Consider the following 19,299-nt stretch of genomic DNA (forward strand, 5'->3'; position numbering starts at 1 on the left):
CAGGGGTAGAATTTACTGATTCATCAGTTGCATTTAACACCCAGTGCTCATTACATCACATGCCTCCTTAATGCCTATCACCCAGTCACCCCATCCCCCCACCCATCTCCCCTCCAGCAACCTTGTTTGTTCCCTATAGTTAAGAGTCTCTCATGGTTTGCCTCCCTCTCTGTTTTTTATCTTATTTTATTTTTCCTTCCTTTCCCCTGTGTTCATCTGTTTTGTTTCTTTAATTCCACATGCGTGAAATCTTATTTGTCTTTTTCTGACCAACTCATTTCACTGACTTTGTTCTTAAATGTGCAAACCCACTATTTATTTACCTCTAAAATGTTCAGCATACAGCTTCCATTATCATTGTAAGCTTCAAAGTGGTGGTGTTCTGGGGCTACAATACTAAAGGCATGTTTTATGCTTGCGTCCCTCTCGTGCGCACGCGCACACACACACACACACACACACAACTACAGGTTAGAAAAGCAGTCACTGACCTCCTTCTGGGTGCCAATCACATAAAATGTCTTCCCTTCAAACTTCAACTTGCAGACATCCGGCCTAAAAGAAAAGAAAATCTCTTTGGGTGAGAAGAAAAAAAAAAGTGGCAGCTAACCAAGGTACCTGTGTTTCCCACAGGAATCAGGCTGACTCGCAAATACCAAGCCGACTGCAACGAAACAAGATATTATCTTATCATCAGTGAAGGCCTAATGAGCAGTGACAATCCCCCAAGTGAATTTTACAGCAATAATCTTCCCAAGAGAGGCTCCAAAGGCAGCTCAGAACTATTTCTTCCATTTTTTACAGTCAAGCTGCATCTTTCTTCCAAGGAGCTCTGGAGGCTTTGTGAACGTTAACGACCAAAACAATATTAATTGGCCAGCCCACTTTGCGAGGTAGGAAGAATGTGATTATTTCAGGTTCGGGTAATGAAACGATATGGATTCACAGTATCTGTCTCCCTCAAACTTTCACATCCATCTTCGAGAAACACACACACCAGGCTGCAAAATTTTCATTTCTGCTGTCCCTGCTCATGGGAGAATAGTTTTATTAACTATTGAGATGCTCAAAATTGTGAGGACAGCTTGACACATGGTAGTCAAAAGAGGAACTTTGGGTTTTTATCTTAAGGAGCTGCTCAATTAAAATCTGCCTGAAATGGGGACCCTAGGTCACCTCTTTGGTGAGCAAATATGCGTAGAGAGGAGACAATTCTATTTTTAGTCCTTTGATCTAATTTCTAAAAGAGTGATTTGTGCCCCTGTGTTTTTTCCTGAGGGAAAAAGAACAGTGTGCCTACATTAAGCTGTTCGAACTTAGGAGAGGATTTGCAAGAGTGACACAGCTCAGTGGATGTTAAAAAACAAAAAACAAAACTAGGATTAATGTGGGAATAAAATTTGTTTTGGTAACATATCCACAGCTATGCCAAATACACATGCCTAGGCAGAGGCTGGAGAGGGGTGGGGATGACATTTAGCATCCCACCAGGAACACCATGATGTAGAACCAGAAACAAATGGTCCAGGGATTGTCCATCCTAACTCTTCAGTGGACCCAGGAAGAAACAGAAGCCCAAGGAGCAGAGACTTGCAATTAATCTGCACTTAAGACATGTCAGGTTCTCCCTTAACTACTTCAGAGTTCAAGCAGTTCAGAAACCTGAGGATCTCACCTGCAAGTCTTCTGTGGTCCTAGGTTAGGATGGGAGAAGTCCCCACATTATCCATGCTTCCCAAAGTCAACAGGAATCTGTAGGGAGCTTATTGGGGAATGGCCTGCAAGGTGATTAATACCCTTCTTTCCAAGGTGCAGAAAACACAGGGAAGAAAAGTAGTCACCCCACCATGCAACACGTCCACAAGGTGTCAGAGTTCATGAATCCCACCACTCACAACACGGTTGCATTTGCTTCTCTCCCAACTCCTTTCCTCCCCATATGTAATGCCAGATGTAATAGATTCCCATCTTACGACCGAGTACACAGAGACTCAGAGAAGTGAAGTGAAGAAGAGTTTTGAGAATGCTCATTGTGGAGAAAGAACAAGTGGGTGCAGAGGGGAGCAGAAAGTATGAGCTGAACAAAAGGCAATGACAGAAAGGTCAAGGAAGAGATTTATGAAATCAGAGATCTCAGAAAAAAGAGTACAAGGTGTAGGAGTGGAGTGGACATCAGCTGGCTGATGCTGACCCAGCAGAGAAGGTTTGAAAGGGAGGGGGGAGGTGCCAAGAGGCCAGTGCACGAGTGGGGGTGTTGATAAAGGGGTGCTGGAAATCCTGAAGCTAACAGAACCACGAAACTGAGGTTCAGGTAAATGCAAGGGCATTTCCAACCCACGAATGAAGGTGGATGCCCACTGGCCCAACAAGAAGAACTTCAGGCCACAAGGGGGAGCCCACCACCCAGTGAGACATGATGGGGGAGGGAGGATCACAAACCTGTCAGGGGTCCTCAGGGAGGAAAGTGAATCAAGCTGAAGGTATGAACAAGACTGAGCCTTTACAATATTCCATATATGTTCAGCCTTCTGGCTCTTTGCCCAAACCATCTTCTCCCTGATTGGACACCATGGGCCCAGCTGGTCACCTACCTTGCTCTATCCTCCCACTTCTGTATTGACATGACTCAGACTTTCTTCTTCCTCAAGGTGGCATGTTCTCCCAGCCACAAGAGGTGGGTCTTGATTTGACCAACCCAGTCATGGAGTTCCCACTCTTCTCTAAGGGATTGCTTTAAGTAGGTGCGTGTGAGCCAATCCTGCCCTATTAGATATACCGGAAGTCTCCTACAGGGCTTCTGTAAAACAAGTCCTCCTAGTTTTAATAGGAGACACACGGAAGGGGATGCTCTCCTCTGGGCTCTAGGTGTTGCTGAATGAAGATGGGATGGCCAGAGTTGCTTGCGTGGCTACCTTACGAGCATGAGCCTGGGGACAAAAGCCATTACCCTGGGATGACAGAGAAGAAAATGGAGACCCAGGTCCTTCACGGTGTTGTCAGGCAGTTAAGTTAAAGGATCATGGAAATGCCCAACCTCTGGAACTTTTGCTGTGTGAAATAATCAGTCCTCTTATTTGTAAGCCACCATGAGCAGACATCCCTGTTACTTCGAGCCAAAAGCATCTTCACTGATACGCTGGGTAACACATGACGTGTCTGCAACAAGGACTCAAGAGAAGAGAATGGAGGGGCACCTGGGTGGTTCAGTCATTGAGCATCTGCCTTCGGCTCAGGTCATGATCTCAGGGTCCTGGGATCGAGCCCCGCACTGGGCTCCCTGCTCAGTGAGAAGCCTGCTTCTCCCTCTCCCACTCCCCCTGCTTGTGTTCCCCCTCTCGCTATCTCTCTTTCTCTCTGTCAAATAAATAAATAAAATCTTAAAAGAGAGAAAGAGAGGGAGAGTGCAGAGGAGGGAGCAGGAGAAGAGGGTCCTGAGTTATTCAAGGGAAACTGTACCTTTACCCTGCCCTGCCCTACCCCAGGTCACCCCTCTGGCCAGAGCAGCAGTTGCTGGTGAGGAAACACTGGACACCTTCTCTTTGGAGACAGAGCCCCTGGGCCCAAGACACACCCCAGGTCTCCTGAGGTCTAGGACAACCTAGGTTGGCTTTTATTTATAGATGAATAATCCCTTTATAATGACGCTCCATGGCAAAGAAATGAACACTAGGCATTCTATTGGACATTTCCAAACAAAAAACAAGTATCAAAGGCTGGGAAAGAAAAGTAAGATTAAGAAAAATGGTAAGCTAGTTTCCCAAAGAAGTCCTTACCATTTTATCAAATGGATTCGCTTATTTCCCTGGAATACCACAAAGCCTGCTGCAGTGAATCCTAAAAATGTTGTTGTGCCTGTTGAATCCTGGAAGAAAAAAAGGAGAAACCAAAACATTTGGATTGAGAATGAGAAATATAAAATAAATGATAAATGGTATCCCCATTCATCCTCCCCCTGGGTTAATTTCAGGTTAATCCCATTGATCATGGCAATAAACTAAGTTTCTGAGATGGGACTTCCAAGGATAGTGCTTCTAAAATCTGGGGAAGGTCTGGGAATATGCAGCTTTTTCCTTGGAGGAACAGACCTCTACCTCTCCGGGAACATCCTGAGAAAAGGCAGATTAGTCCCAAACCACTATGTCTATTTCCAAGTGTGTCTTGGGGCCACCCAAGTTCTCGGATCTGCCCTGTAATGTGGGCAAACTGTGCTCAGTCATCATTAGCCCTAAAATCAAAGATGCTATGAAACCAAAGCCCTAATTTAACTTGATTAAATTCCACACAAAATTCCCAGTAGTTTTAATGTAAAGATATGTCCAGAAATGCCTACTTCTCTTCCAGCCTCAACCAGGAAAACCTAAGCATAGATCAGGAAAAGAAAAGGAATGATGGCAACAAAAATCAAGTCCATCTCCAAGTAATAAATAAAACAACCAGGCTCAAAATTGTAGATAAAATCTAATTCACTAAATACAATAAACTGATTTATACCATTACAGAAGAGGATTCTGGCAAATAGGCTAAAATAACTGTGTGAATAAAAATAAAAATGCCAATGTGAACAAGTACTATCCGCTCTCTACCTCGGCCGCGTGTTGGAATCATCTGGAGAGCCTGGTCTGCTCCCCCACAGACCCTGATGTCATTGGGTGGCAGGAGTATGAAGCTCCCTGGGTATTTCTAATGAGCAGCCTGCACTAAGAGCTCTAGAACTAGTACTTTACCAAATACTATTAGCTGACCCCATATGGGTAAAGAAATGTTCCGGCAGAACTCAAGAATTTAGCTTTAGGAGCCTGGCTGAGATAAATGGTTAGTTTAGAATTCTAGTTAGTGTCTGGTTAATGCATAGTTAGTTAATGCATAGAAGCCTTTGGGGGTTAACTTCCAAAGCAGGATCGTGCAGCATTTCAAAGATTACACTTTTGACTAAGTCCTGGAACGTATCTTAGAGAATCCAAACCATTCCCCAAGGATAAATAGGTAACCCTAACAACAATGGAAAGAAGAAAACTATTTTCATAAAACATTTCTGGAAAATGTGTGCATCATTTTGGGGACTTGCTAAGAAAGCATATTCCCCAGCTGTACCCCCAGCGATTCTGAGTCAGTACTCCAGAGTGGAGCCCAGGTGATTCTGATACATGCTTGAGAGAAATACTATCAAATAATATGAGCAAAGAAAGCAAAAAATAAATAAATAAATAAATTCCTAATGTCAAAATATAATTTTAAATCTTTTTTTTCTTCTATTTTTCCCAATTTTTAAGGTTACCTTCTTGCTGACAAGGGTCTTGAAAATAAATCTGTTGGGATCCTTTAAGTTCTCAGGGGTAGAACCATCCATTTGATAAATGAATGAATCATATATGTTAATTTAGGCAAGTGTGGCTACTACATAGCAATTAGCAAGCCATTGGAAGGCTTGCAATGGAGAAAATCAGCCACCAGAACATGTGACTACAGCCTACTGTTGTCCCTTCCAATTAGGGACAATGGGTCAGCCTGTAGTAATATCCCCCACACTAATTAACTCTCTTTGGGCAAAGCAATCATTATATGTCGGCCTGCTAGGAGGGGCACTCACCTTGCATGGGTGGGGGTCTACCCCATAGGTTTCCAAAGTGTGAGCTTTCAGGAGTAAGTTAAATTCAGCAACTGGTGGGCTCTGGCCTCTAGAATCACACAAGAAAATGTCAGGTTGTTAATACAGAAGATTACAGAAACCTCAAGTCCCTTCATTCAATAAAATGGGATATCCTACACTAAAAAAAAGAGAGAAATCCCTACGTAAATAATAATCAGTAACACTGATCATCATTCCTCACCACAAGGAGCTCTTTGCTAAGGAATCAGAGCTCATGTTCCCTGGCTAATTGTTCCATAATAAACCTACATGTACTCCGAGAACTCCAGTGACCCGTACAGTTAATCATGGTTATCAAGTTACCAATAAGCAAAGCCTTGCAAATTCAATCTTAATGTGAAATAGAACTCAGCATCGGTTCTTTCCTACTCACTTCAAAAGATTATCTAGGGTAAAGAGCATTCCCTCTTGCTCAAGGTAGAATATGGGCAATTCTTGTATGCTACCAGAAAGCCTGAACAAAGCCATCCTCGTAGGAAGAACGGTCAGCCATTCCACTGGAAAGCTCTGGATTTTGAAAGGAAATCTCAGCCACTAATCCCAGCTATGCCCTCCAGGGTGGTAAACAAGGTCCTGGCTTCAGTGAGGGGGAAAGGGGCTGCAATAGAGAGGACTGTGAAGCCTTTGGGGGTTAACTTCCAAAGCAGGACCGTGCAGCATTTCAAAGACTACAATTTTGACTAAGTCCTGGAACATATCTTAGAGAATCCAAACCATTCCCCAAGGATAAATAGGTAACCCTAACAACCAAGAAGAGTTTGCCAAAGAAAACAACAGGAATTTGTTTTTATTTCCAAAATGTAGAATTACATTGTAGTATTAAATCTATTTCCACCCAAGCATCTCCCGATAGATGGATTCCCTCCTCACCCCCTCAAGAGTCATCATGCCTCTAAATCAAAACAGTATGCCATCTACCTTCTCCCTAAAGCCTTTTGAGATCTTCTCTTTACCCTGAGTGACTGAAATTTCACTAGAATAGGTCTGAGGAGTGTCTTTATTTACTTATCATGATCAGCACTGTGGAGACACTTTTAATCTGACGACTCATATTTTTCCATGGCTCTTTGATTCTTCTCTTCCCAACCTCTGTCCTCACCCCCAACCATTCTTTCTTTCTCTCTCCTCTCCTTTGACAGGCCCAAGTAATTGGATCTTGAAACTCCTAGGTCTGTCCTCCATACCTTATAACCTTTGTTTCATTCTCTAAATCTATCTTTTTGTACTGCATTTTGAATTTTCTTTTCAAGATTTTATTTGTCGGGAGGGTGGGGGGAATAGAGCACAAGCAGGGGGAGCGGCAGGCAGAGGGAGAAGCGGGCTCTCCGCTGAGCAAGGAGCCCAACACAGGACTCAATCCCAGAACCCTGGGATCATGACCAGAGCTGAAAACAGATGCTTAACCGACTGAGCCACCCAGGCATCCCTTTTCTGAATTATTTCTTAATTCGGACTTCCAGCTTACTAATGTAATCTTCAGCTGTGTGCATCCTGCTTTTCTTCCCATTTCTGAGGTTTGTTTTTTTTAAATACCAGTTAAATATTTTACTTCCAACATATCTATTTGGCTCTTGAAATAGCTACCTGTTCCTATTTCATGCAATAAATTCCTCTTAAGCCTCTGAGGAAATCCCACTTTGTTTCCTTTAAAGTCCAGTCCTGTTTGCTGTTAATGCTGCTTTCTTGGTGAGGGTTCTTTGGTTTGCTGAGTCAGAATCTCACATTCATAGAGTTGATGTTTTCTTAAGTGATTCATGGATGGACATTTTTTTAATCTGATATTATCTGTTTAATGCAGTGGTCTCCAGAGGTTTGTAGGGAAGAAGTGGGTGGTGGGGCATGCCATCTGGGAGGAGTGTATGTTAGTAACTTGATTTTAAACTGAAGATTGTAATTCTTCTGGGTTTGCCCACACACACAGGGTACCTCCAGCTCAAGCCTGCTGTTGCCCACGAGGAACCAGAGAAAGAGGTCAAAGCTACACAACTGAGCCAAATGCAGTTGCCCACTCACCATGATGGCGGCCCTGTGTATCTACTGCCTGAAGCGCTCAGAATCACTCCTACCCTACGTATGTGTTTAACCTGGATTTGCTCCATCTGTTTCCCATCTTCCAGACTCATTGGTAGACTTCAGATCCAAAAATGGTATTCTTTCCTAGATCTGCTTTCTAGTACTTTTTCCATTATCTATAGGGCCTTGGAGAAGGAAGATAGCCATATGTGCTACCTTTTTCTTTTTTTAAAAAGAATAATTTTTAATCCATCCTTTACAGAACGTATTTCTGAGGGATTAACTCAAACACCTGCCTTAAGACAATAAAGTCTTTCTAAAGCCTTTGGGCTTTCCTCTTTAGCCTTAGTGTTCTAAAGTTTCACTGTGATATATATAAAGGCAACATCTCTATTTGTTCATTCTGATCAGCACTCTATGGGCCCCTTCAAAACAATTTCTAATTTCTTTGATTCTTTTTTCAAGTCACAGTCAATATTATATCTCTTCTTGATACCATAACAACAGGTGCAAAAAAGTCACCAACTATATTAATGGGAAAGGGAAAAGGGATTTTTTGAGTCTTCTCAATACATACAAGAATTTCTCCATAGCTCTCTTAAGTTCTAGGAGTAATATCTTACCTTTCACTGAAAAATACATTATTAAATCCAAATATTGGATGCTATTTCCCTCCCCGCCACGTTTTCACTCACTCACCCATGCATTCATAGCACCCCCTGACGAGGGACAAAGCACAGAGCTGAGCTGTCCGGCATGTTACTAAGCAGCACCCCCACTCTGGTGACCCTCAGTGAAGACTTCAGCCTAGCAACCCAGATGGGGCCAAAGGGAACCAGGACCGGAGCCAAAGCAGCTCAAGCCATTAGCCCTGCTCCAGGCTCATCCCCCTGCTTGACATGAAAGGGCTTCACTCTGGAGAGCTGGCCATTCTCCCTGGTGGTTAAAGTGTTAGCACCTTTGTATAAGCTGCACAGTGTTTATTCTTAAAATCCCAGTTTGGTTTTAAAGCTCACCCCTCTTTTGTATTCAGTCTGGGAACAAGTTAATCATGAAAGGTTGTCATTTGGAAGTTCATGTTGGAAAGTGAGTAAGTTCTGCTCGCCTGGGTGGTCTGACCACATTCTTGTCCTTTGTAAATCCGATAGGCATCTAGTTTCTAATCGTAAACACTCAACCACAGATGGCAGCAGGTGTGGGGCCACACAGCTCCAGAGGATGTGCCATTAAACTCAAAGACCTCTGTTCATCGGGATATCTCATTCAGGGAGGGAAGCGGTGAGCCCCAGTGCGGGAAAAGATTTCGGTAACGTGTACAATCAAGAAAAGGACTTCTATGTAGAATTTTTAAAAAAAACTCCTATAAATCAAAAACAATACAATTTTTAAAATCTATATATAACTCAGAAGAAAAATCAGCACAAGACATACATAGGCACCTCATAAGATATCCAAATAGCGTACAACTGTGTGAAAATGTGCTTAACCCCTTTATGATCAGGAAAATGCAAATTAAACCTATGAGAAATCATTTCTACGTCCATTTAAATAGTTAAAATTTAAAACATAGTACCAAGCGTTTGTGAGGACTTGTGGCAAAAGCAACTCTTATACTGCTGGTGGAGCAGCAATGTGGTAGAACTATCTGGGAAACTGGCATTATCTACAAAAGTTCAACATGTTTATCCTATAATATGACGATTCCATTAGTAGTTCCATATGCAACAGAAACTTGTGCGAGTGGCACCAAGAAATATATAGAACTTTCATAGTAGTGCCTTTGTAGTAGCAAAAAATAGGAAACTCAAATGTCTACCAACAGGAGAATGGATATACAATGGAATGCTATATGGCCACGAAACTGAATGAACTAAAGCTACACACGAGATGGGTGACTATCACAAAAATGAAACTGAACAGAAGCGGACAGGTATAAGTGAATACACACTGAATGAATTCAGTTTATACGGCTTTCAAAAATGAGTAAAACACAACTAATGTGTTAAAAGTCAGAGATGTGATCACCTTTGGGGAGGAGGGAGAAGGTAAATATTGAGAAGGGGCAGGAGAGAAGCTTCTGAGGTGTTACCAATTCTCTCTGACTTGGGTGGTAGTTACCCACATGCTTGCTTTGTAATAATTCATCAAGCTTTATGTTTATGTTTTGTACAATTTTCTGAATCTGTTATACTTCAACTTTTAAGAGCTCAACAGAAAAGAAAAAAGGTTATGAAGCACTGGGGACCCTCATGTATTGTTGGTATGAATGTAAGCTGGGGCAACCCCATTAGCAAACAAGCTATCACTTCCTAGAAAAGCTCACACTCTATGGCCCTCCAAATTCCTAGGCTAGGAACTCCTTTACATACACTCCCATGAGAATTATTCAAGAAGCCTAGAAATAACCCAAATGCCCATGAGCAGAATGGATACATAAAATATGACATGTTTGCATCATAGAATATTAGTTACACCGAAGCACAAACGAGGACCTATGGCTATACGTATCCATGTGGAAGAACCTCAAACATGATGTTGGCCAGGGGCGGGGGAGGGGGGAGTGAGATGCAAGAATAGAGTATGATTCCATCTATATGGAAGTCAAAAACATGCAAAAACAAAGCAATGCATTATTTAGTGATATATATGAAGTACATTTACAAAAGCAAAATGAGAGAATGAATAACCCCAAATTCAGAATAGTGCAGAGGAGGGAAGAAGGTGATCTGGGAGGGGCGCACAGGAGACTTTAGAGCATCTGATGGTCCTCTAATTCATAAGCAGAGCCAGGGGGTCATGGGCGTTTTTTCAACTATACTTTAAATTACACATATGTTGTATATACTCATATATATTTGCAGTAATTAAAAGAGGAACAATTCCTTTTTAATAAAAGAATTATTGGATAAAATATTGTACAGTCCAAAAGCACTGCTGTACTAAACAGAATTGGTCAGGAACCTCATAGATATGCATGCAGGGCCACTAACAACTAAGCTCTACTGTTCTGAGCAATACATAATCATTTATGTTGTCCAAGCAATGGGAAGATTCATAAAGGAGGACTTCTTATCCTCCTTTTGTAGATGAGGATTCTGACACTCAGAAAGGAAAAGTAACTTGCTCAAAGTTACTTGGCTAGTAAATGCAGAAATGGGGTTCAAATCCAAGTCTGCTTGATTCCAAAGCACATCTCAGTGCCTGCGCCACCGTCACTACCAACATGATATGGTCCAGAGCCATGTGAGTGCCCTCCTACGTGCCACGGCCGAGCATGTCAAAATGACATGGTTTCCTTCAGTTCTTAGAGAGAGCCTCTTTCAAATTCTAAACATTGCTTCTTATTGGTGATGAGGCAATCCACCCCAGGTGCCTGATAGTCAGACTTGATGGGAGAGCAGTGAGGTCTCAATTTTAATCTAGGTCAGAGATCCCCAGACTAAAGCCTGCAGGCTGAATCCTGACCACTGCCAGGTTTCGCACAGCCCTTGAGCTAAGATTGGTTTTTCCATTTTTAAATGGTTTAAAACAATCGAACAAAGAATGGTAATGCCATGACCATGAAAATTATATGACATTCAAATTTCAGGACCAGTAAATTCTTATTGGAACACAGCCACACCCATCTGTTTGCATACTGCCTATGGATGCGGTCATACTCCAAAGGCAAGACTGATTAATTGCAACAGAAATCCTATGTTCTGCACAGCCTAAAGTATTTACTAAGTGGCCTAGTGTAGAAAAAGTTTGCTGAGCCCTGAGCTAGGAACTGCACACAGGAATGGAGAACTGCTAAATCTAAAGTTCCTTGATTCCAAAAAATGAAGATAAAAATAGTACCTACCGTGAAGATTTGGTGTATACAGTAAGCAGCTGACAGATGAAAAGCCATTAGACTAGTGCCTGGCACAGAGCATGGTCTCTCCTCACCCTCAGAATAGCATCTGTTCCCCTGCTAGCCCTGCATGTGACTAAAATTAGAATTATGACAGTGGGGGAAATGTCAGGAAGCATGTCAAGATAGTCACAGCAAAACAAAGACCCCTCTTTAAAATAAAAAGTCCTCAAATTGGTATCCTTTGCTTTGGGTTTGACTGCAGATCTCCAACAGCTAAGCACTGAAAAGACTTCATCTAAGAAGTCACACACAGAGAAAGGCTAACTGCAAATATTCAGAGTAGGAAAATGGTTCAAAACCAATGGAGGAAAGATGGAGACCCTAATGGCACTAGACACTGAGTCCCCCTGACTCACCAAGGAAGGAAGCATTTAATGATCAGGTTTTCAAGAAGACACTAAGGCCAACTAAACTTTTTTGTTTGCCCCCTCAGATCTCCCATTGGACGTTTGTTTCTGGCAAAAACTCTGGTAATGGAAGGTAATGATTTTCTATTCCTTAAATCTTGCATCAGGAGCTGTTCTACTAAGATTAACAGTGTCTCTAACGAGACATTTAGATGTAAAGACCAGTGATTAGTTGAATTCTTTAAGAGCTAACAATTCTTTAAAAATATGCTTCTCTGGGCACCTGGGTGGCTCAGTTGGTTGAGCGACTGCCTTTGGCTCAGGTCATGATCCTGGAGTCCCGGGATCGAGTCCCGCGTGGGGCTCCCTGCTCCGCGGGGAGTCTGCTTCTCCCTCTGACCCTCTTCCCTCTCGTGCTCTCTCTCATCCTCTCTCTCTCAAATAAATAAATAAAATCTTTAAAAAAATATGCTTTTCTAATAAATTAGGTGAGGTCGAGTAATCACGTCCCCCTTCTGCCTATCTGGTATTCTTTTTGCCAAAAGGAACACTCTTTTATTGATCCTCCCTTAGCATATCATTACATAGACTACAAAAATGTACAGCATCCTAAGAATGAGGGCAAATTATTAGTATACATTAATTGTGCATATCATTAATGTACATTAATTAAATAAGGTGTGCGTCTTGCCAGCAAGGACCTGGATTGCTTAGAGCACGGTTGGCAGGAAAGGGTGGATTTAGCTCCACCTAATCCATTTGGGTCTTTGCGTTGCAGAATTAAACTCAGCAAAGTAGAACTCTCAACCTGAGTTAGGTTAGGTTCTGCTGTAACTTGGTTGCAACTTTGCTTAGATTTAGCTTAGTTGCAACTCTAGTTAGAGTTTACTCACCACTGGCTTCAAATGCTTGAGAATGCTCTCGGAACTTACCCTTCAGCAGGGCTTGGGATCTTAGCACCCATTAGACTCTGGAAAGTTCTCTATGCTTTACAGCCTTGCTCTCAACTTTTTGAGCTTCAAGGAGTCTCCTTTGCTCTCCAGCCCCGTCGCTGGCTCTCAGCACTCCAGAAGGACCTCCTTGTGGTCCTTTCCCTGCTGTTGGCAAGAGCTACCCTAACCCTGGCTAAAAGTCTGGAGGGCCTCCAAGGAATTTCACTCAGCTCTCCGGCCCCGTCTGACTTTTTCCCTCTTCTCTTGGTGAAGGCCTAGGGCCAAATGGAGGTGGGAAAGTGCAATTCACTCTGCAGCTGGAGTCTCTGAGATCCCAGCCAGTTAAGCCAGCCCACTCATGGCCATGGAAAGCTGGCCGAAGATTTGGCCAGTTCCCCTTGACCCTACCTATGACATATTCGTCGCCCTCCTCCCACACCATCAGAAGTGAAAGCAAGTGCACGTCTCCACTGTCCTAGGAAGGACATTCTGGATTTCGGTATTTAGGTTTCTTTGCTCTCAGACTGGTTTCAAAACTATGATTTTGTAGTTTATGTAGCTTGTTGTGTTACCTTGGTGTTGGGGGAGATGAATGTCTCAGGCTTTTCTACATCCTAACTAGGAGAGTCTCCAGTCTGTCACTTCTAACTGTTTAGAGAGGAACAGGATGTCTTACAAACGCCTTGGGGACCATTAGGAACTAGCCCTATGAGAGCATTAGATAGAACACTTCTAATCCGGGTAACTGCCATGCTATGAGGGAGACAATGGTAATGGTCTGAGGCCAGACAAGGACAAGACTTGCAGGAGAGCAGTCACTTAGGAAGATGTCAGAGCACTGTATAGGAAAACACAGGTTTCAGGTCAAGGTCTATTGCTTCCTAATTGTAGGGCCTTGGATAAATTAATTTCTCAGGCATCTGATCCTTACTGGTCCAAGAAGGTGGTCCCAAACTCAATACCAATGGAGGCAGAAGGTTAACCGGCCAAGCAGGGATGGTGGCAATTTGGAGAGCAAATGAATCTCTTACAGAGCACTGTGGCTTAGCTCCAGCTGTGTGTTGCCACATAGGGGAAGGCCTAGTGTTACCAAATCTCCCAGGTGCAAGAAAAGCTGGGACTTTCTGGCAACTGATTCCATTTTTTAAAAACTTATTTGGCCCAAAGAACATATATCTGGGTCGCAATGTAATTCAACAACAGTCACTTTATAACCCCTGCTTTGGACTCCAAGAGTCCTGTAAGAGTAATAATTGGGTGTCAAGTTTTTGGCTTGTGGCTAGTGACCTCTGGATATGCAAAGGCTCCAGGTGGTAGTTGTAGCTGTGTATGACTAATAAAAATTAGGAAGTAAATTAATTGTTACTTTGTGAGTATTGTTTTTTAGATAAAATCTTTGAAAGCATGAGGTCATGGGGGAGTATAGATGATGAAGGGGCTCCCAGCTTGGTGGTAAAGCAGTTGAAGATCAGTGGGCTAGGTCACTCAATACTTCCACAGTTCCTGACCCAGAGTTGCCTTTTAATAAATACTTGTTACATGAATAGATGAACAAATGGATGTATGCATGAATCATGAATGGGTGCATGGATGGATGGACAGACAGATGCATGGATGAATCATGGATGGGTATGTGGATGGAGAGAGGGTTGGATGGATGGATATACTGTTATAAGTTCACCTAAAGTTCAAAAAGTTTTTGACTATGCATAATTCACATGTCAGGTGTGATCAATCAATGTATTAAGTCATGGCTGATTCAAGCTATCCATACTATCCCTCCCTCTTTCTTCAAAGCCATGCTGCACTTTGGTGACATTGCTCTTTCTCCTTTCAAGTCACTGTAGCCAGATTTTACCTGTATAACAGCATTGATGGCTTGGGTGCATACATGAGTTGCTCCTGGCCCAACCCTCCCCAGAAATGTCCTTGACTCCAGGCCACATAATACAACGATTCAGTTTTTATAGGAGGAACATGTGATGCCAAGTAATTCCCTCTTCCAATTCCTATGCCAAATAACAACAGAGAATGGAAATGGATTTGATAACCCACCAGGGAGAGAGATTCTGGGGTTTTAAAATGAGAGACTCAATGGGACACTTGGGTGGCTCAGTCAGCTAAGCATCTGACTTTGGCTCAGGTCATGATCCTAGGGTCTTGGGATCGTGGGGCTCCTTGCTCAGCAGGGAGCCTGCTTCTCCCTCTGCCTGCCCTTCCCCCTGCTTGTGCTCTCGCTCTCTGACAAAAATAAAATCTTTAAAAAAATAAAATAAAATGAGAGACTTGAGAAGGGAAAGGACACATGAAGGGGGGAGTAGAAATGATGGAAAGCACATCTCCAGAAAGATTAGAAGTTGTAAAGTAATCTGATCTTTCCCATTTTCCTATCACATAATAAACACTCTTCCCCAAACTGCACAAAAACATTTCCCAAGGGGGCTCTTGTGATCTGTTCATCAGAAGCACAGGTAGAGGGTATTTATCATAGCAGGTCACTTATCTCTAGGAAAGCCAGACATTTTTGAAACTATATATCCCTGCCAGGATGCACATGATTTACAGAGAATGTGAATCTTGAGAAATAAAAAAAGAAAATTATTCTGTTTGAAGCCCACTCAGTATCATTATTGCTTCCAGCACAAGCCTCACTGCATCAGATCATTATGATGGTAGCTAATTGGATGATTTTTCTGCTCTTTAAGGGCAAGGAATAAAATCAAAACCACTTCACCACCAAGTGAGATTTTCGAATATTTGACAGCTGATGACCTGTGCCTGAAGCTAGTCCAAATGTCTTTGCCACTAATGAGAAACCTGACAAACTGGTATTGAGAGAACTTGCTGAGTAAAAACTCTAGGATCACCTTCAGAGAAGCCTCGTTCCTGATAGTGAAATCACTCATATTCTTGATCTTCAACCCCCTCTGGGCACCCTCAGAACTAATGGAAAGGGGATTCCCTTCCAACCCACATGGCCGTGATTAAAGCTGTCTGGAAATCAGTAACCAGGACAGTCAAAAATAAGAGAATGGTCACATCCCTAGGGATTGTTGGCAACAGCCTCTTCCAGCCACCAGAGGGCTCTGGAAGGAGAAATAACCTATTTCTAAGCCATCCCCATGCTAGGACCTCATCTCTGGTACCAAATTCAAATGAAATCTGTAAATTATAAGATTCTCCCTTATACATGGTCTTAAAAACAAATATGGCTCTTTTGTCTTAAAATTATCTACAGATGCAGGCAGTGAAGCAGAAATTAATTCCAGACCTGCTCTGCCATGTGTCTAGAAGTCCACAAACTAGAACCCACAGGTCAAATCTGGCCCACCATCTGTTTTGTCAATCAAGTTCCACTGAATTGTAGCCCACTAATTTAGGTGTTGCCTTTGTCTTCTTTTGCTCTACAAAAACAGAGCTAAGTGGTTGCAATAGAGACTATGCGGCCCAGAAAGCCAATATAGATAGAAAGATAGATAGTAGATAGATGATAGATAGATAGATAGATGATAGATATACAGATAAATGGATATATAGATACAGATACTATATCATCTACGCTGATCTAGAAGAATCATTCAGCCTCAGTGAGTTTTAGCACTAACATCTATTCGATAATGCAAATCATACATCCCCACATCTTCTAGTTTACAGGATATTAGAAGACCCAACGATGCCTCTATAAAATCTTTCTGAATAAAGCACTTTCACTGCACACCTATCAGAGTGACCAAAATCAAGACCACCGAAAATGCCAAAGGCTGGTGAGGATGTACAGGGACAAGAGAAACTCTCATTCATTGCTGGTGGGAATGCAGCCACTTTGGAAGACAGTTTGAGGATTTCTTTTGAAACTAAACATACTCTCACGGTACAATCCAGCAACTGTGTCCCTTGGTATTTGTCAAAGAAGTTGAAAATTTATGTCTACACAAAAGGCCTGCACATGAATGTTTATAGCAGCCTTATTTCATAATTGCCAAAGCTTGGAAGCATCCAAGATGTCCTTCAGTAGGTGAGTGGATAAACTGTGGAACATTCCGGCAATGGAATATTATTCAGCAAGGAATGAGCTACGGATGAAAACACATAGAGAGACTTTATATACATTTTGGCTAAGTGAAAGAAGAGAATCTGAAAAGGCTGCATAGTATAGGATTCTAACGACATGATATTCTGGCAAAGGCAAAACTATGGAGACAGTTAAAAGATCAGTGTTTGCCAGTGGTTGTGGCAGAGGGAGAGAGGAACAGGCAGAGCAGAGAGGATTTTTAGGGCAGTGAAACCATTCTGCGTGATACTATAATGGTGGATACATGTCATTATACTATTGTCCATAGAATGTACAACACCCAGAGTGAACCCTAAGGCAAACTATGGATTGTGGGTGATAATGATTTGTCAGGGTCAGTTAATCAATTGCAACAAATGCACCACTCTGGTGGGGATGTTGATAACAGGAGAGGCTATGCAGGGAGAATAGGGGAAATCTCTGTACCTTCCACTTGATTTTGCTGTGAATCTAAAAAATAAAGTTTTGGGGGGCACCTGGGTGGCTCAGTCAGTTAAGCATCTGCCTTCGGGTCAGATGTAGGGTCCTGGGTTCAAGCCCCACATCGGGCTCTCTGCTCAGCAGGGAGTCTTTGCCTCTGCTCCTCCCTCTTGTGCTCTCCCTCTCTCTCCCAAATAAATTTTTTAAAGTTTTTTAATAAAAAAGGTTAATTAAAAAGGTCTACTAGTTAATGAGATTGCAAAGGTCATTAAGAGCTGTTTGCCAGCTATCTCCAATTTTCATCTTCCTTGCCATTAGGTAGAACCATGTGACTCGTTATGGCCACAATGGTTAAGTGGAAGTGACAAGTGTTACTTCCAAGCTGAAGCAAGAACTTCCAGAACTCTCTTTTCCCTCTGGCTCAACAACTGGCAAATTCAAACCTGTCAGTGTCCTGAGTGACAGTGGTGAGCAGAGACTTCCACCTGACATCTGGTAGACACACAGCAGAACAAACAATAAGCCTCGCTTATTCTAAACACTGAAATTTTGGGGTTGTTTCCTCAGTAAAATCTAGTTTTTCATGACTAATATAAAGGTGATTGATAACTATGTTATTACATTTATAAAACTGTCACTTCTCCCTACCCTACCCTCCTGTTCAGATGGCACATTTAAGGAAGCAAAGTTGGCCCAACCATAAATTCTAAACTTCATTTACAAATCTCTTAACACCTAAAGGAATCTAAGTTGATGGAAATTCTAACTATACTCTTGGTCTTCTATTTTCAAGCACCTCAAAATTCCAGGGAGTCTCTCTTTCTTCCCCCTAAAGAACTTCCTTATTCATGGCTGTCTATCATGCCATCTTCATTCTATCTTCAAGCACCGTGTAGCCTCCCAGAGAGAGGGGTTCTTCTTCTTCCCTGGCTACTTTTTCCCCCAAGAATCGCAGCTTTAGTCCCTTCCTCAGAAATCACAGAGGAGGGGCACCTGGGTGGTTCAGTTGTTAAGCATCCGCCTTCGGCTCAGGTCATGATCCCAGGGTCCTGGGATCGAGCCCCGCATCGGGCTCCCTGCTCCGCAGGAAGCCTGCCTCTCCCTCTCCCACTCCCCCTGCTTGTGTTCCTTCTCCTGCTGTGTCTCTCTCTGTCAAATAAATAAATAAAATCTTTAAAAAAAAAAAAAAGAAAGAAAGAAAGAAAGCACAGAGGAGAGCAATTCCAATCAAGTTAAAAGGCAGAAGAAAGTTTGTGAACCCACACAGGGAAGTATGTTTATCTCACTGTAAATCATCATCACCATTCCTGCTATAATTTGTGTCGTGCCTGCCATCTCTTGTTTTCTTTCTCCACTGGTTCAGAAACCAGGCATGAAGCAGGAGGTTAAGTTTTGGGGCCTCTCAAACCCCAACAAAGGCCAGCTGAATCCTCTCAGGTAGTTTCTCTGACAACGGTTCAATGATCACACATTATCCCTTTGTTGTGTGGGAGAGTCATGTGTGCTGGGATGACCTTGGAGAGTAAGATGGTATCACCTTGGTACAGACGCATATGGTTCTCTTCCATCTACAACTCCTTCCTGACACTGTTGGGTTGGCAAAGCAATCCAACCAAAGGTCCAATTTCCCACACCAGAAAAGTCAACACTTTCACAACCTGCATGCAAAGGGCCCAGTGAACCCCCAGAGTAACCTCAGACTCTATGGCAGGTTTCCAACCAATTCTAGAAAATCTCTCCCCCCTCTGCACTGTCAGCTTGTTCTGCTCTTTCTTATCCTCCCATCCAAACCTATAATCTCTCTCTGCTGCACTGATGCAGAAGGAAAGGCACAACTACTTGAGGATGAGCAAAAATTCAGAGGAAAATACCCTCTGCACCTCTCCATGCAATGTCACATAATTTCTGGCTGTTTTGTCCTTCAACATATAATTCTGACTTCTTCACAGGAGCTTTCTGGATGTTACAAA

At 42.6% G+C, this 19,299-nt stretch overlaps 1 protein-coding gene across 4 annotated transcripts in view; it reads right to left on the bottom strand.

Moving 5' to 3' along the window:
- Nucleotides 1-19,299, bottom strand: part of FRMD3 (FERM domain containing 3) — a 319,301-nt gene that overhangs the window by 88,023 nt on the left and 211,979 nt on the right. For all 4 annotated transcript variants that reach the window (XM_073880661.1, XM_025851700.2, XM_073880660.1 and 1 more), the window contains exons 7-9: nt 5,588-5,675; nt 3,774-3,862; nt 492-555 (exon numbers count right to left, since the gene is read on the bottom strand). In XM_073880661.1, the coding sequence (XP_073736762.1) occupies nt 492-555; nt 3,774-3,862; nt 5,588-5,675 (241 nt within the window). The remainder of the gene's footprint in view (nt 1-491; nt 556-3,773; nt 3,863-5,587; nt 5,676-19,299) is intronic.

This window comes from Callorhinus ursinus, unplaced genomic scaffold, assembly GCF_003265705.2.
Source record: "Callorhinus ursinus isolate GAN/ISIS: 27379988/994484 unplaced genomic scaffold, GSC_fseal_2.0 scaffold39, whole genome shotgun sequence".
NCBI classification, from domain to species: domain Eukaryota; kingdom Metazoa; phylum Chordata; class Mammalia; order Carnivora; family Otariidae; genus Callorhinus; species Callorhinus ursinus.